Source organism: Garra rufa, chromosome 2 (genome assembly GCF_049309525.1).
Source record: "Garra rufa chromosome 2, GarRuf1.0, whole genome shotgun sequence".
In the NCBI taxonomy this organism is placed as follows: domain Eukaryota; kingdom Metazoa; phylum Chordata; class Actinopteri; order Cypriniformes; family Cyprinidae; genus Garra; species Garra rufa.
Genome location: NC_133362.1, coordinates 15,152,330 through 15,177,333, shown reverse-complemented (window position 1 = coordinate 15,177,333; position 25,004 = coordinate 15,152,330). Strand labels below are relative to the sequence as shown.

General features: G+C 35.4%; 1 protein-coding gene across 1 annotated transcript in view; it reads right to left on the bottom strand.

Moving 5' to 3' along the window:
- The window catches only part of syne2b (spectrin repeat containing, nuclear envelope 2b), a 120,046-nt gene extending 100,923 nt beyond the window's left edge, over nucleotides 1-19,123 (bottom strand). Inside the window, exons 1-22 of the mRNA XM_073834594.1 lie at nucleotides 19,036-19,123; nucleotides 11,846-11,907; nucleotides 10,056-10,151; nucleotides 8,950-9,027; nucleotides 8,514-8,606; nucleotides 7,895-8,091; nucleotides 7,614-7,813; nucleotides 7,376-7,476; nucleotides 6,775-6,858; nucleotides 6,218-6,295; nucleotides 5,356-5,469; nucleotides 4,255-4,392; nucleotides 3,459-3,623; nucleotides 3,246-3,358; nucleotides 2,959-3,127; nucleotides 2,737-2,833; nucleotides 2,439-2,638; nucleotides 2,153-2,317; nucleotides 1,835-1,972; nucleotides 1,639-1,740; nucleotides 387-563; nucleotides 141-299 (exon numbers count right to left, since the gene is read on the bottom strand). Of these exons, the coding sequence (XP_073690695.1) occupies nucleotides 141-299; nucleotides 387-563; nucleotides 1,639-1,740; nucleotides 1,835-1,972; nucleotides 2,153-2,317; nucleotides 2,439-2,638; nucleotides 2,737-2,833; nucleotides 2,959-3,127; nucleotides 3,246-3,358; nucleotides 3,459-3,623; nucleotides 4,255-4,392; nucleotides 5,356-5,469; nucleotides 6,218-6,295; nucleotides 6,775-6,858; nucleotides 7,376-7,476; nucleotides 7,614-7,813; nucleotides 7,895-8,091; nucleotides 8,514-8,606; nucleotides 8,950-9,027; nucleotides 10,056-10,151; nucleotides 11,846-11,907; nucleotides 19,036-19,123 (2,814 nt within the window). The remainder of the gene's footprint in view (nucleotides 1-140; nucleotides 300-386; nucleotides 564-1,638; nucleotides 1,741-1,834; nucleotides 1,973-2,152; nucleotides 2,318-2,438; nucleotides 2,639-2,736; nucleotides 2,834-2,958; nucleotides 3,128-3,245; nucleotides 3,359-3,458; nucleotides 3,624-4,254; nucleotides 4,393-5,355; nucleotides 5,470-6,217; nucleotides 6,296-6,774; nucleotides 6,859-7,375; nucleotides 7,477-7,613; nucleotides 7,814-7,894; nucleotides 8,092-8,513; nucleotides 8,607-8,949; nucleotides 9,028-10,055; nucleotides 10,152-11,845; nucleotides 11,908-19,035) is intronic.
- Nucleotides 19,124-25,004: the final 5,881 nt, after the last annotated feature.

Here is a 25,004-nt window from a genome sequence, read left to right as displayed (position 1 = left end):
TGATAATTACTGAAAGTGAAGGTTCAATAATATAGATTATCTTTTTTTACATTCATTTTACATTTTTATACATTAATTTAAAGTGATTTTTTACTTGTAATCATGCTGACAGCATTTTAAGATATAACCAGTGGACAGACCTGTGACTTTTCAACAGCATTGCGGACTCTGTCCTGCATGGTTGATGCGATGAGATACTGCAGTGGTGAAGTCTTTTGACTTGTCATAACCATCACCTGCAGGTCCTGCTCCTCCATAACCACCTGACCCTCTAACTGCAGACCCTTTGATATCAACAGCTACAGGAAAAGAGAAAACAGTCCTTTATACCAAATCACTTAAGTAAAGAGACGTATGAAAATTTTGTGATGCTTGTAGATACTCACCCGTGCTCTGGGGTCTTGTCCTCTCTTCTGCCTGTGTGTTTCCTCCTTAAGGAGCTGATACAGCTCTCTGGCTTCCATCTCCCAGTGTAACAGTTCAGCTAGACGCCCATCCAACCCGCTCACACTCACACGCAGCTCATCACACACCTGCTCAGCCTCACAGAGTGTTTGCAATACCTAGATATACACACACAAAAACAAAAATCAAAGATAATTAAAGGTACCAGTAAAGATTATTATTAGTGTGAGACTAACATTTTAAAAATGTAACATTCTACTAATATGGATTGGTTCAACTCAGATACTTTTGAAGGGAACCCCGGGTATTAAGACTTGTATAACTTGATATAACGTAAATGTCTCTTATAGAAATATGTAATAGAAAACCCATGAAATATTTCTGTAATTTAAAAAATCCACATTGTTTTATACATATTTTGGACTATGGGGGCACCATTAATAATGTGAAATGATCGCACTCAGTGAGCAGCTGGCGCAACCTGTTGCTATTTTTACAACAACACAACTCGAAATATCGGAATACACAACCCACAAAATAAAATACTGATACGATGACCACAGCTACTAAAACAGGTGGCAATGAATATAATCAAATTTTCCATTACCATCAATTTTTCCCCACAAGGAGTCTAAACGCCTCTGGATATTAAATGAAATCAACGTTTGGAAACTCGCTCAGTGGCTGTGACGTCATGACAAGCGTCGGCATATTCGCAGCCTGCCAGGATAGCATCAAGCATTTCTGTCAATTGTACGTTCTTTTAGTAGCTGTGGTCTACTTAAAGCCTCAAAGGCATCAAGGCCAAAGTGGAGAGAACAAATACACGGGTCTTTAGGAAGTTTTATTCTTCCACAGGTATATTCCTTTTCTCCTCTTCTTATAGCTAGGAAAGCAGTGCATACTTACATTGCTTATCTTATTGCCCCCGCCTGAAAATAACAACCAAAAGCTGCACAATGTGGCATCTTATCAGCATTTTATTTTCCAAGCTGTGTATTCAGAGGTAAAATAGCAACAGGTAGCACCAGTAATAAGTGCATTTGGAATGGAATGGAAATAATGGTACCTCCATAGTCCAAAATATGTATAAAAGATGTAACACAAAAAAAAATTACATATATCTTTCACAGGTTTTCTACTACATATTTCAGTAAGAAACATAATTTACGTTATGTTAAGCCAATGCACATGAAGACCTAAGTGGTAAACCAAAGTTATGTGGTTGCTTACTTCAGGAATGGCTTGCTGTAGTTTGCTCAGGGTTTCAGAAGAGCAGTCTAGAGATGGCGAGAGGGCATCTAGATCCACATCCTTTATTTTCTTCATCATAAGCTGGAATAAATAACAATTTTTAGCTAATTCAAACTATACGAAGTATATATTGTATACATGAGTGTGTGCATAAGTGTGTGTGCACACTGCATACCTGTAGTCTCTTTGTGTAAGTACGTAGTGATCCAGAAACCACCTCCACAGGTTCTTTCAGTAACTGAGTAGCCTCCCTTATCAGAGACTGAACTGTCTGATGACTGGATGGGCCAGCACCAGGCTCCTCTGCTAAAGACTGGAATATACAACTTAAATACATCAAAATACTACAAATGGCACTCTATTTTATATCTCTGTTCAGTGCAATCAGACAAAACAGTGTATTGTCTCTATTCAACATAAGCACAAAATTTTTAACACTTTATTTTATGGTGGCATATGGAGTATCCAGTTTTGAACAAAATGGGCTACTTACAAACTGGGCTGTTTTGGCAAAGTCAGCCCAGAACAGATTTATCTTGCAGAGTTCATCTGAAATAGCACGGCTAGTGTGTGGGTCTGTGACCTCTGTCAGGTAGTTAGCCACCTCGTTCAGGTGAGCCTGGCGAGAACTCCACTCTGACATAACTGATAATGTAACCTAGGAAATCAATGGGAGGACATGTTTACATTTCAAAAATACCACCAACAGCCATTAAAAACCCAATACATGGATTGATAGTAACTTCTGTAACAAAGTCAAATCAGAGTTTTCTCTATACCTCTGTTCTCTGCCCATGTCGCTGGCCATGTGGACCCTGCTCCAGCCATGCTCGCAATGAGGTGTAGATATCACTGTAAGAGTCCCATGCTGCCAACACACGTCCCATAGTTCCCCTCACCATTCGTACACCCTCCAGAGTCGCTGTGACATCTGCTTCCAGTTCAGCCACCTGACGATTTACCTGAGTTGAGTCTCCAGCTGAAGCAGACATTAGAATATCAAAAATCATTAGTTAGGTACTTATTTACAGTATACTATTTTTGTTCATTTTGAGCATGCATACACAGTTTCTTTACCCAAAGCAGCCTTGCTGGTGTATTTGTTGGCGATTAGTTTGAGTCTATGAAGGGCTCCATCCAGCAAAGAAGTAAGTTCCTGTTTGTTCACAGTCTCCTAAAAACATTCATTGTAATTTCAGAGTTTAATGTTTAATTTTATTTGCCAAGCAATGCCTGGCAGCAAATATATTTTTAGCATTCAGTCACTTTGCTTGAGTTCACACTAAAACTCTCACTCACATTCCAGTCCTGCATTAGCACACGGACTGCCTCCTGGGAAATGTAGGCTCTTTTCCAAGATCGCAGTTTAACGTTGAGTTGATTCAGAAGGTCTAACACTGTGTGTCTGCGCTCACGGTACTCCAGTTTAATACCATGATATTTAGCTGTTACACGAACACTAGTGAACCTGGAAAATGGATGCATACACAAACAAAGTTAAATAATTTCCTGCACTTCATGAAACAAGAATGCAATACTGTAATTAAAAGTGACGCTGTTATATCTGATTAAGCAATCAAACTCACCTTCGCTTCATCTCTTCCATCTTGTCTGCTGGCACCAGAGTCTCTCCAAACTCATTTGTATTTTGAAACATATTAAACCTCTTGATATGATGTGGCATCTCCTCCAAACACACCTGCAGATAAACACACAGGCAGAAATGTGACATTACTTTCATTTTATGACTAAACAGCTCTATAGCTGTAATAATATTTATACAAGGAAGTCAGTCAAACCTTTAATAGCTCGAGTTTCTCCTTGGCTTCCTCCGCGGCTCGGGCGTGATCTATTGGCTCGCCCTCTTCGGCAGATAAAACCTCTTCAATACGCAATAACCAGCGGCCTACGGTGTCCAGTGGGGATGGAAGACTCAGGTCCAGCTCTGTTTTATACTCACGCAGCTACCATAGACACACATATAGTTCAAATTAATGTACATATCTATATGTGACCCTGGACCACAAAACCAGTCATAAGGTTAAATTTTACAAAACTGAGATATATACATCATATGAAAGCTCAATAAATAAGCTTTCTATTGATGTATGGTTTGTTATGATAGGACAATATTTGGCCGAGATACATCTATTTGAAAATCTGGAATCTGAGGGTGCAAAAAAATCAAAATACTGAGAAAATCACCTTTAAAGTTATCCAAATTAAGTTCTTAACAATGCATATTACTAATCAAAAATTACATTTTGATATATTTATAGTAGGAATTTTACAAAAAATCTTCATGGAACATGATCTTTACTTAATTTCCTAATGATTTTTGGCATAAAAGAAAAATTAATAATTTTGACCCATACTATGTATTTTTGGCTATTGCTACAAATTTACCCCAGCGACTTAAGACTGGTTTTGTGGTCCAGGGTCACATATGCTAGGAAGAAACTGTATCTATTTAGATGACCTGCATTCAGACTTTTTACTATTGAGTACTGAATATTCAAAATAGAATAATAAACCAATCAAATATCAAAAAAGTAACATAACAGAAAAAGTTTCTATAATTAAGTGACTTCTGACCTTCTCAGCGAGAGCGTCCCAGGCTCGTCTAAGAGCTTTCTGATCTGCACTGAGATGAGGAGTCCTCTTCATCGCTGTTAGTAATGGCATTACAGGCCGCCGCTGTTCGTTAAAGGATACGATGAAGGTGTGAAAGACCTGAAAGAGAAAATAAATCAACAACAATAGCAAATAATCATGTACAAATCAACCGGTACAAATCTAAAAATGTGTTTTAATTTCTACGATATTATTACTCATTATCTGAACATAGACAACAGATTAAAATAGATTAAAAAAAAACTGGAATATAGTCTTTTTCTGGAACAAAAAATATGTTAATTTTTTTGCAAATAAATAAATAAATCTAAATTCGCTCAAGTAAAATAACGGACAATACCAAAATACAGCAAAAGCAGTAATATTGTGAAATATTTCTGTTTGAATATATTTTAAAATGTAATTTATTCCTGTGATCAAAGCTACATTTTCAGCATCATTACTCCAGTCTTCAGTGTCACATGGTCCTTTAGAAATCCTTCTAATATACTGATATGCTGTTCAAGAAATATTTTTTATTACTATTACTACCAATATTTAAAAAGGTTGAGTACATTTTTTCAGGATTCTTTGATGAATAGAAAGATCCAAAGATCAGCATTTATCTGAAATTAAAAGCATTTGTAACATTATACTCTATGCCATTCAAATGCTTGGATTAATTTTTTTGTTCATCAAAGAAATCTGAAAAATTTCTTCTCAGCTGTTTTCAACATAATAATACTAATAAATGTTTTTTGAGCAGAAAATCAGAATATTAGAATGATTTCTGAAGGATCATGCTTTAAAAGCTTTGAAATCACAAGAATAAATTACATATTCAAATATATTCAAATTGAAAACAGTTATTTTAAATAGTAAAAATATTTTTACAATTTTCTATACTTTGGATTAAATAAATGTAGGCTTGGTGAGCAGACTTCTTTAAAAATCTTTAAGAATCTTACTGTCCAAAAAATTTTGACTGGTAGTGTATTTCCCAGTGCACCTTGTTTCATTCAGCATTGTGAACAGTTTTTGTTAAAATACGATTATACTGAAAAATAAGAATTTAGGTATTACTTGGTATCTCTCAGCATAGCTCTCTCCTTCAGTGGAGTCCCACCCCTCTATCAGCTCTTGATAAGCCTGATCCAACCAGCATGTGACCTCCTGAGCCTTCTGATTGGCTGAGGTCTAGGCAGGAACAAAAAGGAAAGATCAACAAACAAACAAACAAACAAAAATAACTGTTTGGCTGCATTAGAAATTGCATTCTGCCCTACTGTATAGTAATATAAAAACATTATGTGGAAAGAAAAATATGTACAAATTCGCAAAAAGAGTACCTGGATGACCTACCAACTAATGCTGGTAGGTCACATGACACATGGCAACATGGATTCATATTATAGAACATAGTTTTTCATTACTTATTCAAAAGTACATACTCAGACTCAAAGAGCATGCGATTTCGGACGCAGCCTTTGATTTTTTTTAGAAGTAGTTTATGGTGCCATTATAATCAAGGTATACAAAACAAATAATTTTCATATTAATGATATAGATTAAATCTGGATTAAAGCTGTACACAAGTTAAACACTATTTGCATTACACACTGAACAGTAAAGCAGAGTTTAGTACTTTAGTCCTCTAGAGGAAGCAAGTTCTTAATAAAAAACAACTTTGTCAGCATGTCTGTAATTAAAAAGCCTCTGGTAAGTTCCATGAAAGCTCAAATTCAGCGTATTAGAGTCTTCAAACATCTCTTTAATTCTGTGGATTATATCTATGATGTCTGGATTTAATAGATTAGCTCTGTAGCTTCTAGGGTTATTTTCATAATTGAGTTTACAGTTCTCAGCATGTTTATATATGCAAGACACTAGTAGTTACTGAGCAGCAGAGGGGGCATCTTAAAAGGGGACAGGGTTGATATTTTACCCCAGGGGTAGCTGCACTAGCTGTCTCAGGTGATTTGGGAGGGCCTGATTTGATTGGACAAGGTATTAACAGGTGAACCTGATCAGAGAACAGTTCAAGTAAAACAATTACACAAGTAGACAATAGCAAAAATTGAGTCAAACTCTTCAGTCAAAAAGTTTAAAATCATTAAGACACTTAGAAATCATATTCAACCTAAGATATACACTTATATATTCTTTGAATCTAAGATACAGTATACACTTTCCTTATGTATTCATATTCAAATGTACCTTTGTATCTATGAATATGGTGCAAAGGTGCACCTTTTGAAAAGGTACTGTGCCAGTGACAGCTTTTGTACCTTTTTGAGAGTGTATGGATTTACTCACACACTGGTTTAGGGTTAAACAACAGGCCAGACAAGTCCCAATTAACCTTTGATAGAGACTTGTGACTAATCATGGTAACAAAAACTAACACACCTTTACCAAACTAAAAGAGAAAAGGCAGGTAATTAATGAATTCAGCAGATAAAACTGACAGAGACAGACAGACAGACAGACAGATAGAAGTACCTGTCTTAAAGGTGACGCAGCTATAGAAGGAGTAAAGTCTGTTGGCAGATTAACAGGAGAGAGGCGCTGAGGAGGAGTGAGATACTAAACCACCATCGGAAGAAAAAAAAGAGACAGAAAAACAGGGAAAGAAGAGAAAAAGAGATGTGAGAGAATAAAGAATCAGAAAAGCATCTTAGTTTGCAGTCTGAAATGTTGAAGGAATACTGTCCTGCTTACTTGTTTTAAAATAGCATGCTTGGCTAATACACAAAAATATAGTAAAACCTAAGGATGCATGCTTAGTGGAAAATTTCCAGTTGAAGAAAATTGTGACTGTGGTTAAAAATGAGATTTTGAAGTAAAACCACTTAAAGGAACAGTTCAAGGAATAGCTGGAACAAGAGAGTGAATAAATGATGACAGATCTTTAATTTTTGCATGAAAAGTTATTTCATTTTCATGCCTAGGACATGGAATCGGATAGTGTTCAGTAATTTAAAATATTGTTTTTATTAAAATACGAAAATGGCAAAAGGCATCTGTAAAAGACATAATTTAGAGTACAAACAGCAAAAACATCTATAAGAAAAGTGTGCATGTTTGTGTGCGTGTGGCTAACCTGCATTTCCTCGTCAGAAACAGAAGCGTCTTTAGAGTACTGCAGGAACTGAGCAACATAAGTCATAATGGACTTTTCATCAGGATCCCTAACATCAACATCTGAAATACAAATACACCATTCTTCTATGATTAGATCATATAGAAAACAAAAGCCTAAAATCATCACTGTTTTTTGCATGCATACATCAAACTAGTACAGCATACTGTATATTTGCATGGCACAAACACACACTTACCTGCTGGATCTAGTAGTCTGGGGATGTGAAGTTCTCTTTCAGCAATGTGGAAGGCTTCCTCTAGGTTCTGTCTGTTGGTTCTTGTTCGGGCTCTGGTTAGGTCCACTATATTCGGTCTTAGAGCATGAAGTATGGCCAAAAACACTACACCACTCCTCCAGCTTGCCTTAAAATCCTTCACATTCAGAGTACAACCAGCTCTGAGAAAAGAGGGAAAAAGATTGGGTTTAATAAACCAGTCTCACAGTTCTAAGAACCCCTTCTAGAAGTTTGTTCCTCACCTCTGGCACTGCTCTCTGACCCACAGCAGCAGGGCTTTCTTGGCAGATACGCGGAAACGGCTGTGCAGGGGCGAACCACGAGGTGGCACTGGACTGCTGCGGGCACTGCTGCTGGTCGAACGAGTGTCCAAACTCGCCAGTGACTCCAGAGACGACTGACGAGAACTGAAGTTCAACGTGCTGGCCAACTCTTCGATCTAAACAACGTAAAAGACACATTAGAAAAATGACAAAATTGACAATGACTCTTCTCAGTTTAGTATCCAACTTTTTCTTCAACGTGGAAGTAAGTCTATGAGTGAGACTTCCGGTTCATTATCCGCTATAGGGAAATAATGAGAAGAATAACAACTGGTGTTCATAATTAAGACAATACATTAAAATAATATGGTAAGACACACCAATTTGCAATATCAAGCAGCAAAACAAGCTGTTTTGTACAGCTAAAAATAGCTGGACGTGGATGAGACCTGAAGCCAGACAAATTTACAAATGGTCGTGCCCACTCTTACAGGAAGAAAAAGGTGGATATTTGTAGTATATTTTACATTAGTACACTTTATTAGGATTTCTTGAGTCTAAGGGTTGATATAACCCAACTCTGAGACAGTAAACTTACATGAATGTGCATGATGATGGTCCAGATGAGACCCAGAATGATGGAAGGCTTCCCATCCATGATGTCTGAGACATTGATGTTTACCAGTTTGATCTGTAGGACAAGGATGTTGATAAAGTAACAGTTCTTGATATTTCACCTCCATACAATTGTGTGAAGTGCATGATGTTGGCTGGAGGGGCCAAAAAAAGATTGTTCTGCAAAGCATGTATGTTGGGAACAGAAAATCCCCTGACCAAACAAGCAAAAATCATTAATGTAGATCCAACACAAATTAATTAACTTTTTTTCAACAAGTTGAAATTGATTGCATGCAAATAAATCAAGTTTAAAATGTTCTCCTGTTGGAATAAAGTCAAGAATTGTGTTGATCCATTAATGTGTTGATATATTTCCATGAGTACTTTCCAGTGTAGCCACTGCTGGTGCATCTTACCGATTTCCTCTTAAGGAACGCTAGACCTTTCTCAATGTTTGTTCGGTGCTGAAATGTCCCTCTTCCTTTCTCCCGGCTCTGAAATGACGAAATGAAGGTAAGTTGTGGGTATCACAAAATCACTGCTCATGTTTTTGTAAAAGAATGGTATATCTGCCAGTGTTTTGAGATTATCAGTCATGCCTACATGAGCAAATAACAGCTCCAAAACAACCAATAACCTACACATTCTTCTGTTTTCAAACATTTTTTTTGACAGATATGGAGTATTATTGTGCAAAATAAAAAATAAAGTGCCCCTGTTATGCCATTTTGAATATTGCCCTTGTATACAATGTGTAATGTAGCTGTATGTGAATGCATCTGCAAAGTTGTAAAACTGAAAGTGCTCCCAAAATAAATAATCGACTCTGAAAAGCCTGAACGAGTCGTCAGTAATTCGCATAACAATTCTGTGAGAGCTACACGTCACGGTGTAACACATTTGCATAATACTTGCCTATGTTTTACATTGGCCAACGCAAACAACTTGAACCCTCAAACACGTAATTTTACTGACGACTGCTTCTCTAATCTCAGTGAGTTCGAAGCGGGATTCACAAAACGCCTGCTCTTGAAAGATGGCTCAGTACCCAGTTTATTTTGACCAGCTGGCTCCACTGAATCACAACCTTGTAAGAGTATGATAAATAATAGTTTTTTTTTCTATCGAGTATATTGTTTCCAACATGTGCTGTATGCGGTAGACCGATTATAACAGACAAGACCATCTTGACCAATCAGAGCAGAGTAGGCTCATGGAAAAGAGGGATTTAGAGAGACTGAATCTTTGAACTCCTGAAATGAGGTGATAATGCACATTTTGAGAAAACAAAAGAATTGTTTGACCTTGTACGCTTGTAAACCTATTGTAGGAGACTCCCAGAACAACATTAGGGACCTTAAAAATGGCATATTAGGGGCACTTCAATCTCTTTTCATAAATCTCACATTAAATTTGATTGAATTATACAGATGTATAGGCGGTAACTTTGGACACCTTGCTCTCTAGAGATCAGCATAGGTTATAGAAAAATCAGTTGACCACTAATGAATCAGACACGTACCATTCTCTGACCACTCATCACCTCCAGCAGGTCCAACAGTCTGCTTCCATCTCTGAATTCATTGAAAAGATCCACCAGTGTAACTGGAGGACTCCTCTGAGAGAGCAAAACGAAATATTACATATTAAACACCAAATTCATAACTAAACTATACAGGTTCAAAAACATTTCTGGCTCATATGTGACCCTGGACCACTAAACCAGTCTTAAGTAGTACAGGTATATTTGTAGCAATAGCCAAAAATACATTGTATGGGTCAAAATTATCAAATTTTCTTTTATGCCAAAAATCAGTAAGAAATTAAGTAAATTTCCTACCATAAATATATCAAAACCTAATTTTTGATTAGTAATGCATTGCTAAAAACGTCATTTGGACAGCTTTAAATGCAATTTTCTCAATATTTTAATTTTTTTTGCACCCTCAGATTCCAGATTTTCAAATAATTGCATCTCGACCAAATATTGTCCTATCCTTACAAACACATACACCAATGAAAAGCTTATTTATTCAGCTTTCAGATGATATATAAATCTGAATTTCAAAAAATTTACTGGTTTTGTGGTCGAGGGTCACATGTAGCACCCTTAAATATATATATATATATATATATATAAAAGTTTGTTTATTACAATTAAGCATATTTCCCTTCAAATCTACCCCAAACTTTTTTGGGAATATTGCTTAGTTTCCATTAGTAGCAGTTTTGTTAGGTAAAGTGTAGTCTCAGCCTCAGACATCACGCCCACGGAACGTTGGCTAAACGTCTGATGCATATGGTACACTTAACTGGAAACACTTCAGGAATGTCGAAGTCGTCATCTGATTAGTTGAATTTGACCGGAATTCCGGTAGACGCGAGTGTCGCGTTTATTTTCGTTTTAGTTTTGCTAAAAGGTGCTTATGCAGACGCCATTGTTGTTATACACATTTACGACGTTCGCGAACAAATTACTGACTTACTGCTTGTTCTCCCTCTTCTTCGTTATCTTTCAATGCTGGTTATTTCAATGACTGACTTGTTGCACGCCAGTCTGTTGCTGTGGGGGCATTTCCACGCACCGAATCGTGACGCTGAACGAAACGAACTGTGATTGGTTGTTTGACATGTCGATCAAACGGTCTTATGGGCGGGCCTTGGCCAATGAAAGCTGCCATGAATTCCAGACCTTCAGCCGTCAGTCTGAAGGTCTGGCTACGCGAGACTAGGTAAAGTGTAACAGCAGCAATTCATGTCTAGAGAAATCAAATCAGAAAAGCTTGTTCCAACTTATCCTCCTAAATCCTTTTACATAAAACTGAGAGCTCCAGGCATAAGTAAGCGTTTTCTGGGTAGATGGAGAGAAAAGCAAAATAACACCTCTTATACGTCCCCTGTTCATGCATGTAAGATGTCAAGCCACGACAAACTAATTGTGTCATTTGCTCACTTTAAAAGTAGTCGTGGGTGTGAATATGAGTGTTCACGAGTGTGTGTGCTGAGCAACTCCTGTTGCTGTCTGTCTTTCTGGCCCATGTCTGAGAAGATTATATTTACCCCCTGCCCACCACCCCTCATTGCCTTTCCGCTATTGGAGAACCTGCAGGAATGACCTCTACCAACAAAACTCTCCATGCCTGTCATTTAGTTGTCTTTTCTAATGCAAAAAAGTTCTATTTTTGTTATTTACACCCAATACAATTGATTAAAAATCATACAAGTGAAGTTAACGATGATTCAGATAAACACAACATCACTGTTGTAGCTTTTCTAAGTCAAGTTTAGCAGTTCTTGAACTTTGACCCTCACCTTAGACAGCTGGGCATTGATCCAGTTCGTGAAGGTTCTTTTCTGAATTTGTTCCTGCTCAACTGAGGGCAAAACAGAGAGGAGAACATCATGAAAACCAGCATGTAGAAACACATCATTTGCAGGACTGAATCACTACATGCCATGTTCAGTTTAGTTCAAACTATGTCTAAGAATAGATCTTATAAATGCATGAGAAAGAAACAGGTGCGTTTGTATTTAAAAAAAACAATCTGGAGGGTATAATGACAATTGAACAGATTTGTCTTTGTCAATTTTAATACATAATATTCATAGCAATGGCATATCCTTTTACCCTGATTAAATGAGGGGGACAAAATGTAATTACACACTGGAAAAAAAAACATGTTTGAGAGAAAAATCATTAATTCATTTATACCATCATTTGTCATATTAATAATTTGCATGCGCTCCACATAAAATGCAATACAGACCTAAAAGCAGTAGTCACATCAAATACAGCGCTTTATGATTACCATTATAAAGTTCCACAAAGTCAATAAGCTCATCCACCGTGTGAAGAACATCTTTCTCTTCCATTCTCTCATAATCCACTTCTTCCATTCTTCTTCCTGACCTTAAAATCTCTCACAATAGGACCAAGTCTACGCAGATCACCTTTGCTAATACTGCTTTCTCAGTGATTACAACTCTCTTCTCAAACTAACACGTGAAATCTCTGACCACTGTTTCTGTGAAAACCAATGAGACAAACCTGACTGCCAACCTGAGTCTCTCTGCCAGCCTGCGGTGGTCCTAAAAGAGCTCTCCCTCATTAACTGCTAAACATGGCCACGCTCACTATGAATAAGACTCTCAGGTCAGTTTTCAGTATAAAATCTCAGAGATGTTGCAGTTGACCGACTGACCCACAAAGAGAGAATGAGAGAATGTGTTTGAATAGATTCCTTGATAGGACTGAAAGGGTTTGACAGTCACTGTTCTAACAGTCCTGTATCAGCAGCACAGGATGAGAGGAAGCTTTGAAACAGTTAAAGTTATCAGCTGACACCCACGCTAAGTTTCCGCAGGATTTATTTAAAGTTCAGCTATCAAATACTAATGCGCTTTTACACTTGACATAGTTAACCCAGGGTCATTTTTACCTCGGAAAGTGATTTGTCAAGCACTGAGGAACTACAGTTGAAGTCAAAAGTTTACATACACCTTGCAGAATCTGCAAAATGTAAACCTTGCAGAATTACCAAAACAAGAGGGATCATACAAAATGCATGTTATTTTTTGTTTAGTACTGACCTCAATAGGTTATTTCACATAAAGACGTTTACATATAGTCCACAAGAGAAAATTAATAGTTGAATCTATAAAAATGACCCTGTTGAAAACTTTACAGATTCCTAATACTGTGTTGTTACATGAATGATCCACAGCTGTGTTTTTTTGTTTAGTGATGGTTGTTCATGAGTCCCTTGTTTGTCCTGAACAGTTAAAACTGCCTGCTGTTCTTCAGAAAAATCCTTCAGGTCCCACAAATTCTTTGTTTTTTTTCAGCATTTTTGTGTATTCGAACCCTTTCTAATAATGACTGTATGATTGTGAGATCCATCTTTTCACACTCATATGCAACTATTACATAAGGTTAAAACACTCACTAAAGCTCTAGAAGGAAAAACAATGCATTAAGAGTCAGGGGTGTAAACTTTTGAACAGAATGAAGATGTGTACATTTTTCTTATTTTCCCTAAATATCTTTTTTTTCCATTTAATACTGCCCTTCAGAAGCTATAGAAGATACTTACTTTTACTGTTTTCTGGAAAACATGTAAGTAAAATTTACTCAGATCCTCAAATTCAAAAAGGTTTCACCCCCCGGCTTGTAATGCATTGTGTTTCCTTCTAAAGCATCAGTGAGTTTTTGAACCTTCTGTAAGAGTTGCATATGAGTCCCTCAGCTGTTCTCAGTGAAAAGATGGATCTCAAATTCATAGTCATTTTTGGAAAGGGTTCAAATACACAAAAATGCTGAAAAACCACAGAATCTGTGGAACCTGAAGGATTTTTCTGAAGAACAGCAGGCAGTTTAACTGTTCAGGATAAACAAGGGACTCATGAACAACTATCATTAAACAAAAAAAAACAACAACAACACAGCATTAAAAATTAAGTGTATGTATACTTTTGAACTGGGTCATTTTTATAAATTCAGCTATTATTTTCTCTTTTATATTCTTTTTCAGGTCAGTACTAAATAAAAAATAACATGCATTTTGTATGATCCCTCTTATTTTGGTCAAAATAATTAACATTTTGCAGATTCTGCAAGGTGTATGTAAACTTTTGACTTCAACTGTACATACAGTAATACTATATGTTGTTTTGTTACACAACAGGTAAAAGAAACCTGTACACAAGACCCATAACAAAGGTAAAAGGTAACCATCTTGTGAAAAGTATTTTCATATACACACTGATGTGTTTTGGTCAAATGTAATTAATGACATTCATTAATGACATCCATCTGTTGTCTTTAAAAAAAAATGAAACTGCATGTTGCTAGTGTTGTTGTTACGCAAAATAAAAACTGACACGGGGATCAGGTTCGGTTCCTGGGATTTGTAACTGAGGACTCCCACCAGAGACCAAGTCCAATAGAATGACTCATAACTCAAAAGAAAACAGCAAAGTGAAGCGAGGGAAAAATTACGTGGCAGACGTAAACTTAAAAACTGAATCATTAGCCAAGGTGTTGATCCACCTCAGAACAACAAAATCCTCCCAGTAAACACTCCCCTTTACTGGTGACATCATTTAAATGAACTCCACAGAAACACAATGACAGAAAAGACTGGAATGTTTCCACGGAACAAAGTTCATATCACATGGTCTAATGTTTTTTGGGAGGTGCAGTTCTTTAATCGTTAGAGACAACACCTCCCTTTGAGAGAACAACAGAGGGAGGGAGGGGAAACAATGGTGAAACCATAGAGGAGATAAAAAATAGAAAAGACACATAACATGGATGACAGCTTTTGACTGGCACTTCACTGAGGCGGGACAGATATGATTCATAGTAATAGGGAAGTAAAATCAAATACTCTAAACTGAATTAACTGAAAGCTCTATACTGTAATGTTAAAGTACTCTTTCAAGACATACAGCCAATATTGAACGATTATTTACTTTATTATTATTTTTTAAAAGTCTGTTTTCTGTAAGATTGCACTGCAGAATTTGCAAAAAAAAATCTTTTCTTATACAAATGATGTGCGCCTCACCTTGGGATTCATGTTTCTTCGTTTGAGACCTTTCAGATGTGTGTTCAAGCCCGACAAAACGAGGCAACTTCTTTTTGTTGTCTTTTAAGGAGACATCAGCAACAATGTTTAGATGTGCATGATAGAATAGTATTAATGTCAGTTAAATCCACTAAATTTTATTTTGCAACAGAGGAACTCATTTCAAACCAGCTTCAAACTCACCCATGCTGCTGTCAGCAGATTTGCTATCCCATAATTCCCTGTATTATCATCAGTTGCTGCATGTTGAAGTGTGCAACGACAGAAATGTTTCAGAAACCAGCCTCATCTTGCAATACAGCAAAGCAGCGCATAACTCCCGCATTGAAATACTGAAGAGCATGTGTCAGACGTAGAACTGAAAACTACCGTAAACACACACACGGCACAACTTGTCTGGTAACCTTTAGTGAATTCATTTAGGATCAAGTGCCAGTACGGCAGGTTTCAAAAAAAGCTCCTCCTTTTTATTTATGCCAAAAGAAACGCGCACAGCATGTCCACACAGGTGCTGATTAATGCTTCTCATAATGCAGTTCTATTGTATCCTTAGGGCTGCAGCAGTGATCAACATGTTAAGACATTAATTATTCACCGATTTTTGAGACATGGAACATATATTGTGAAACACAATTTCACCTGCCATCAGTTTTTAGTAACTCCCACTGACTTTTTTCACTTTTTCCACTGACAGAGAGAAATGTTACCTAAGTCACTGTCATTTTTTTTTCTAATGATTTAAAAATGACAGAACAAGTAGCCTGAAAACACATTAAAACATATCAGTTCTTGTCAACTGATTGACTCCACAAATGAGCAGTGAGCAATTATGCTTTTTTCAAAAGTAATCATGCTTTCATAATTACATAAATTGTGTTCATAAAAGGAATAGTTCACCTAAGTAAAAATTTGCTGAAAAGTTACTCACCCTCAAGCCATTTTGTTTCTTCATCCAAATGATTTTGGAGAAATTTGGCATTACATCACTTGCTCACCAATGAATTCTTTGCAGTGAATGGGTGCCATCAGAATGAGAGCCCAAACATTTTATGAAAACATCGCAATAATCCACAAGTAATCCACAAGTCTCCAGTCCATAAATTAACACCTAAAGTGACGATTCTGGTATATTTCTTGTGTATTTCCTGTAAAAAAAAAATGTCTTTTTGGAATCAGGACGGAAATATGCACAGATCAAGCATAGTTTTTGTGGATTATTGTGATGTTTTTATCAGTTGTTTGGACTCTTGTTCTGATGGCACCCATTCAATCACTGCAGAGGATCCATTGGTGAGCAAGTGATGTAATGCTAAATTTTAAATCTACATCTAGTATGGCCTGAGAGCCCTTGTCCTAAATCCTAAAGGATTCTAATAAGAAACTACAGGATTCTTATTGGAATTTCTATCATATTTTGGAACCGTTCCTATAGGATTTTGATAGAAATAGTCTTATAGGACAAGACATAAATATTCTGCAGGATCATTCCTATAGGATTTTTTATGGGATCAAATCCTAAAGGATTCTAATAAGAAACTTGTAAATAAATCTGAATGTCCAATAGGATTAATAAAATCCTACAGGACAAAATAAAATTCCATTAAAATAAACTGGAATGTCCAATGGGATTCTAAGAATCACATAAAATCCTACAGGACAAATTAAAATTCCATTAAAATAAACTGGAATGTCTAATAGGATTCTAAGAATCAAATAAAATCCTACAGAACAAATTAAAATTCCATTAAAGGTGCCATAGAATGCATTGAAACAATATTTTAAATTGTTCTCTGATATCTACATAGAAGGTATAAGGCATAGGAAAGGGCAAAACATCTGCAGAAATGGTTTTACAGGTCCATTTCCAACCCTAGGATTTGTCCCTAGAATGAAATGCTCTGTTATTGCCTTATTTGGAAGGTTCCTGCATAATAATGAGGAGCTCTGCTCTAATTGGCTGTCTCAAAGAGTGGCTCGCTCACACAGCTGTAAGGAAACACATGGAGGAAATAAATATTTAATTACGGCCGCTTCATTTATTTAACTCTAGCCGCTTTTAATATGCGGTTTGTTGAATCTGCCGTTTTGAATCCGCGACATTTTTTTCTCTCACTACTGTGATGCATGTGCTCTGTGTAACGTTATACTGCAGCGAAGTAGTATAACATAAGAAGGACTTACCACACAAGTTTTGATGCTTTAGTGATGCTCAGGATCTGTAAATCATTGGCCATCATCAGTGCACTCATCTCTCCGTTTATGTGGTAAGTAAAATCTTATGTACATTAAGCTAACCATGTCCCTTCAGTGGCTCGCCTTATTTTACTGATGTACTGATGTTACTGATGATTGGGCTATGCAAATGTTGGGGGCGTAACTATTAAAGATCAGGACTATTGCGTAATAGACGGTGTTATATTGGAATTGACCTATTTTTCGGTGGTCTTTTGCAAACACCAGATTTATATAAGAAGGAGGAAATGGTGGTGTTTGAGACTTATGGGATGTCATGTCCATGTACTGAACTGTTATTATTCAACTATGCCAAGCTAAACACAGTTTTCCATTCTATGGCACCTTTAAAATAAATCGGAATGTCCAATAGGATTCTAAGACTCAAATAAAATCCTACAGGACAAAGTGAAATTCCATTAAAATAAACCGGAATGTCCAATAGGATTCTAAGAATCAAATAAAATCCTACAGGATAAAGTAAAATTCTATTAAAAATAAATCGGAATGTCCAACAGGATTTTAAGAATCAAATAAAATCCTACAGGACAAAGTGAAATTCCATTAAAATAAACCAGAATGTCCAATAGGATTCTAAGAATCAAATAAAATCCTACAGGACAAAGTAAAATTCTATTAAAATAAACCGGAATGTCCAATAGGATTCTAAGAATCAAATAAAATCCTACAGGACAAAGTGAAATTCCATTAAAATAAACCGGAATGTCCAATAGGATTCTAAGAATCAAATAAAATCCTACAGGACAAAGTAAAATTCTATTAAAAATAAATCGGAATGTCCAACAGGAATTTTAAGAATCAAATAAAATCCTACAGGACAAAGTGAAATTCCATTAAAATAAACCAGAATGTCCAATAGGATTCTAAGAATCAAATAAAATCCTACAGGACAAAGTAAAATTCTATCAAAATAAACCGGAATGTCCAATAGGATTCTAAGAATCAAATAAAATCCTACAGGACAAAGTGAAATTCCATTAAAATAAATCGGAATGATTCTAAGAATCCAGTAAGATTCTAAAGGATAAAAGGATTTTTTGACAAGGGTGAGTAAAGTTTTTAAGTTTTCATTTGTGGGTGACCTATTCCTTTAAGAAATCTTATCTACACATCCACCTTACCTTACTCTCAAAACAATAACAAAGACACTACAACAGAGACAGTGAAGATTTTTGTGGATTAAAAAAAATTGAACTACCCGCACCCTGTATTCTAGAAAAAAATTGTGCAACTCTTAATGACTCAGGGCAACAGAACTTTAATTACATCGCTCTGTTTCCAAACAATCTGCGAAACATGTGACTATGCATTATTTAGGCCATATTCAAGTCATTGATTTAATATCACAGCTTAATGTGTTTGCGTGTGTGTATGTGAGAGCAAGCTCGACAAAGAGATTTTAACCCATAGTGTTTGGCATCACCAATAAATTACTTTAATCTGCTTTTGAATAAACAGATGAAGAAGAAAGTTTGTTGAATGAATTAATGAATTCAAAGAATCGTCCACTGAAAGTTTCATTGCGTTATATACCTAAACGTAATTGTAAATATACCTATCGATACTGTCAAACCTATACCAGAGAATGATATTGACACACCAAATCGGATATAAGCAATATTTTATTTTAGTTTTGCTTAATAAAATCTTCAATCTGACCTTGCAGTAGTATGTGGACATCATCGATGTCCAGTGGGAGTGAGCCACGTTCATCAGGGGGGTCTCTGGATGTCCTTTGTGATGTCATGGTTCCCACAGAGTCAGGTCAGCTAAGAACAACCAGAGGCATCGCAGCATCTGTGGAGGGGACAAATGATGTCATAGCAGTTCAGGTTTACACTCTTAAGAATAAAGGTTCCACGATTTTGTCACAGTGATTCCATAGAATAATTATTTTTGATTCCCCAAAAGAACCTTGCAACCTTCCAACTATTCTGTTTTTTAGTGTGAAAAACTTTTTTTTTAAATGTCAGATTTATTTAAAGGCTTTCAATGGATGTGAAAGGTTTTTATGAAGACATAGATGCCAATAAACAGAGGGGTGCATTAAGAGTCCTTTCTGTTAAGCATTTATTTTTTGTCTCTGCAACTTTTATGAAATGCTTGTTTTGTACTTTAAGGAAGCATTTCTACAAAAAGGTATACTAGCTGATTATTTACCTAAAAAAATAATTCCACTGCTAATACTGGTTGTTTATGCTTTTATTTTCCTTCCAAAAATTAATTTGAGGACATGTCAGTTGAAAAATCTATCAACTGAGTACTGCGTAAAGCAATATTTTCAAAATACACTACCAGTCAAAAGTTTTTGAACAGTAAGATTTTAAAAGTTTTTTTAAAGAAGTCTCTTCTGCTCACCAAGCTTGCATTTATTCGACCCAAAATACAGCAAAAGCAGTAATATTGTGAAATATATTTCATCTAAAATAACTGCTTTCTATTTAAATATATTTTAAATGTAATTTATTCCTGTGATCAAAGCTAAATTTTCAGCATCATTACTCCAGTCTTCAGTGTCCAGTGTTCATGATCCTACAGAAATCATTCTATTATGCTGATTTTCTGTTCAAGAAACATTTTATTATTATTATTATTATTATTATTATTATTATTATTATTATTATTATCAATAATTAAAACAGATTTTTTTGGATTCTTTGACGTAACATTATACACTATACCATTGAAAAGCTTGGAGTCAGTAAAATAATTTATTTTATTTTATATTTTAGCGAAAGAAAATTATAGAAATGTATATGTTTTTATTTAGCAAGGATGCATTTATAATGTTACAAAATATTTCAGATAAATGCTGTTCTTCTGAACTTTCTATTCATCAAAGAAACAGAAAAACAATTTACTCATCTGTTTTCAAAATAATAATAATATTAATAATAATGCATGTTAATTAAAAAAATAATAGATATTATATATATATTAGAATGATTTTTGAAGTACCATGTGACTGGAGTAATAATGCTAAAATTTTAATTTTCAAATCACAGGAATAAATTACATTTTTTAATATATTTAAATAGAAAACAGTACAATATAGTACAAATACTATAAAATGTTACTGTTTTTGCTTTACTTTGGATAAAATAAATGCAGGATTGGTGAGCAGATAAGACTCTGTTAAAAAACAAAAAATCTTACTGTTCAAATACTTTTGAATGGTAGTGTATAAAGTTTAATTTGAAACATTTTTGGTTGTTTTTTTGTTTCACATTTAAGGTCATAGAAACACAGAAATAACTATGTGTTTAATATTTTATCCATTATATTAAGACGTATGATGAGGAAATCAAACATACTGAATAACACAGAGTAGCAATGACCCTTAAGTTCCTGTGGGTAGACAAATAAAGCAATGGCACCCTCTGGGGAGCCAAAACTGCCATTTTTTTCAGAATCTGTGAGGTGTGGTTAAATTGATCAGCATTATAAGCTGTAGATAAACACAAATTTCTCAAATAAACAGTAAAATTAGAAAGTCGTGGCAAAATGCCCTTGCATCAATCAGTCTGTGACCATGTGAATGCATGTCCTTCCAGCACTACGTGACTCTGTTAAAGAACAGAGGGGTGGAAGAATGTGTGCTATCCTGAGCTGGACTCTCACGAACATAACCAGAGAGAGAAAGAGAGTGCACATACTGGCATAATAATGTGGAATGAAAACACAGCAGGTATTAAGACCACACATTCTCAGAGATCAAACCATTTTCTCAGAGATCTGTGCATTTTCTCTGAATCAGAGTGCTGGGATCATAGTCAAATCTCACTAAATGACAGAAAGAGTTGCATGGAAACTTCATCCACACAGACTGACCACAACAGCATGTAAAGCATTTCACACGAACAGTACGCAACACTCCCACAGAAAGATCACCTATGCAGAGGAACATATGTCACTATTTTACTATGCCTGACCTGAATACTACAAAAACATAGAAGTGACAAAAGAAGTGAAGTGTCTAAAACTCCCTTTGAACAAGACTGTCTTTATTATTAATAACTGTCTTCACCCAGAATGTACAACTGTTTACCCACTTAAATTTTTAATGAAGCTCATTATGCAACTGTTTTCCAGATATATTAACTACATACAGTAACATGACTAATTAATCCAATGTCCAAAACCTTAAAAATTGTAAAAATAAATAAATAAATAAATAAAGTGTGTGTGGCTACTAGTAGTAATAATATGTATTTTCTGCCATTGACTTGGTATGCCACTGTATGTGGGTTTTTGTGTATGCTGTTGCGTTTTGTCCATTTAAATAATAAATAATTACATTTCAGCTGAATTGAGTCTTTATCAGAGTTACATGCATAGGCAGCAGAAACATTCCGCACACGGTCCAGAATAACCAGCGTGACCTCTGACACACGGTATGCCTTGAGCGCGAGATGGGCGTTGCGCGCTCCACTGCCCCAAAATAGCGCTGGCGCGGGCACGTGTTACAAGTAGAACACAATAAACCACACGTCAATATCAATATCAACTATCATACACATATTGTATACAGTTCTACTGCATGGCTTTATGGCGTACTTGAAACCTGACGGTACTCTTATAAACTGAAAGCCTAGTCAGCCACCTATAAAGTGACATTATATAGGCTATATTTTTTAAACATATATATATATATATATATATATATATATAATATGGCTATAGTCTCATTACTGATATAACGACTTAAACTCAAAATTAATAACAACAATACATTTAAATAAACATGGTGTTATTACGTTTGAATCTGAGTTATGCGTAATTCAATGACCTTATATCTGTCAAGGTGGGTATGTTCAGAAGAAGTCAAACTGTACTTACATGTTTGGCAAAGTTTGAAACTCTCTTTAAATGTCCAGTTGCACTAACTGCTGAATGTTTTCCGTCAACTACGTCAATAACGACAAATACGAATCGTTAGGGAGTTCATATTACTGCGTGTAGCGAAATGTAGTGAAGCTTGTATATTCCCTCTCGTTCCCAGCTGAGCTCACCGGGAGAAGCGGCCGGGCGGCGGTGTGAGTGTAACCCGACGCGCCCATGGGGGTCTCTAATTATAACGACCACTCAGGGCAGAGCGCGGACCTAAAGGAGCACAGCAGGCAAACTAGTAAATTAACCCCCCTGTAGATCAATAACCTCAAGGTGCGAATTATGAGTATAACGCTTCAGACACTCAGTAGGATCGGATGTCAAAATAGAGTTCGTGGTAGTAAAAGTTACCGCAAACAAGTAGGCTATGGGCCATTCAGAACTGGTACAAAGTTAGAGTTGGAAACGTCTTGAAAAAAAAAATTCCACAAATTTTGAATGTATGCATGTTGTAGCATACACATTTCTAGTAATTGTGCAGTTCATTCTCATGTTGTATTTTCATAAAGTTTTGGAAGATTTGTCCTTTCCCAAAATGTGTCACTACCGAAACACAGTAATATATAATTTACTAAGAAATGTATTAAGGTTTAGCTTATATATTCCTTGTAAATATATTTATTCTATTGGATTAAAGTTTTCAGAGGTAAATCAATAACAATTACAATTTTAACAATATTTCAAGTGTGGCTTATGAGATTTGTTTTATTTTGAATCCAATTTTTCTTGGTAAAAGGCAAAAAGTTTATCATACTGATTTCAAACTTAAGGATTCATTAGTTTGAATATACTGTATATTGAACTAAACACTATCATAACATCTTAATTGATCATTTAATATGCCTATACTTTATTTTAGATAAAACATCCTGTGTTTGGTAGTGACAGTAATGTTTTTGTAGCGACCACATTAACTCACATACTAAAACATACTAAAATACTAAAAAAAATGCATAACTGCCCTGCTGAAAAAAACAGCATATGCTGGTTAGGTATGTTTTGGTGCTAGAATGCTGGTTTTAGCTGGTTTATGCTGGTCCTTTGCTGGTTTATGCTGGTCATGTAGCTGGTCAAGGACCAGCATAAACCAGCAAAGGCCCTGCATAAACCAGCTAAAACCAGCATCCCAGCACCAAAACATACCTAACCAGCATATGCTGTTTTTTTCAGCAGGGTGTACTAAAATTTTGTACATTTCCCCCCAAATAAAGGACTGTGTGTTCCCATTTGTCATTACCGAAACAATGTGACATGTTTTGGTTGTGACTGTTTCAGTAGTAACAATTTTAGATACTGCCCATATCTCAAAGCTGCTAATCAGCACATGGTTAACTAGCACAGTTCAGAACAGTTGTACACATATAAAAACTACATTTTATGGAATAACTCCTAAAAAAGTGTGCTTAATTGCAGAAAAAAAGGTGTTCGGTAGTGACGTTCATTAAAGTTACACAGATTTTCAGAGATTTGAAAATAATTTACCTCAAAATGATGGGGCCTGTCTACTCACATCTTGTAGTTATGACAGAGAGGGACACAGGAATATTTCCTGATCATAAATTTAGGGGTGTAATTGAAATCAGTCTCAGCCAGTGGACTAAAACCTATACTGTTTCGGTAGTGACATTAAAAATTATTATAATTTTTTTAACATAATGTTTTATGATTTACAAAGAAAATCTAAAATAAATATTTTTTTAAACCTCTTTTTTTTAAACCAAAAAGATAATTTTAAAAACAACAATGGAATAAAATACCCCTTTTTTATGTGTATATATATATACATACATATATATATACACACACATATATGTATTTATATAAGTTGAAATTTAGGGGTCAGGGTTCGGGACAGCCACCAACTGAAAGTACCCGATAAATTATGATTTTATATATATTAAACTTACTGATATTTGAAATATTATTGTGGGTTTCAACAGATAATAGAAGGATCTTAGTAAACATCTAAGATTTTAAATTTGAAATGCTTTTTAAATGTGTTTTTTTTTTTTTTTTTTGGTTGTGGGGTAGCAGTTTTCACCAATTCTGTAGGTTTCAACATAGATTTCAACAAAGTTTCGGTACTGATAAATGTTAAATACATAAATGGTGTCATGTTATCAAAATGTAGACACAATTTTGCAGGAAAAAGGATTTTTTTTAAACACAAGCAAAATCCCTTGGCCAAAATTCCGGATTGCATGGATTCTTATTTAAATAAAGCATAATTCTTCATATTAATCACTTTATTATAGATTTACAAACAACAAATAGGCATACAGCACAAAATATTGTTGTTTAAGACATTATTATAGATTTACATATAACAAATAGCAAAAAGAGTTCGTTTAAAATGTCTTTTAGATAATTGAAGTTTTCCAGAGCAAGTGACACCAAATTACACCTTAATTTCATTTTATGTTAAAAAAAATTACATTTTATATTTACACTGAAAAGTGCGCCAGTAGGCCTACATACATACTGCCTACGTTTTCCACACTTATGTTAATTTAATTTAACGCGAAAGTAAGACTTCCGGTTCATTAGCTGCTATAGAAAAATACTGAGAAGAATAACATGCAGTAGGCTAAATGGTAAAACTGTTTGCACTACAAACCAGTGTGCTCATAATTAAGATAATACATTAAAATAATAAGACAGCAATTTGCAATATCAAGCAGCAAAACGAGTTGTTTTGTACAATTAAAAATAGCTGGAAACGGATAAGACTGGAAGCT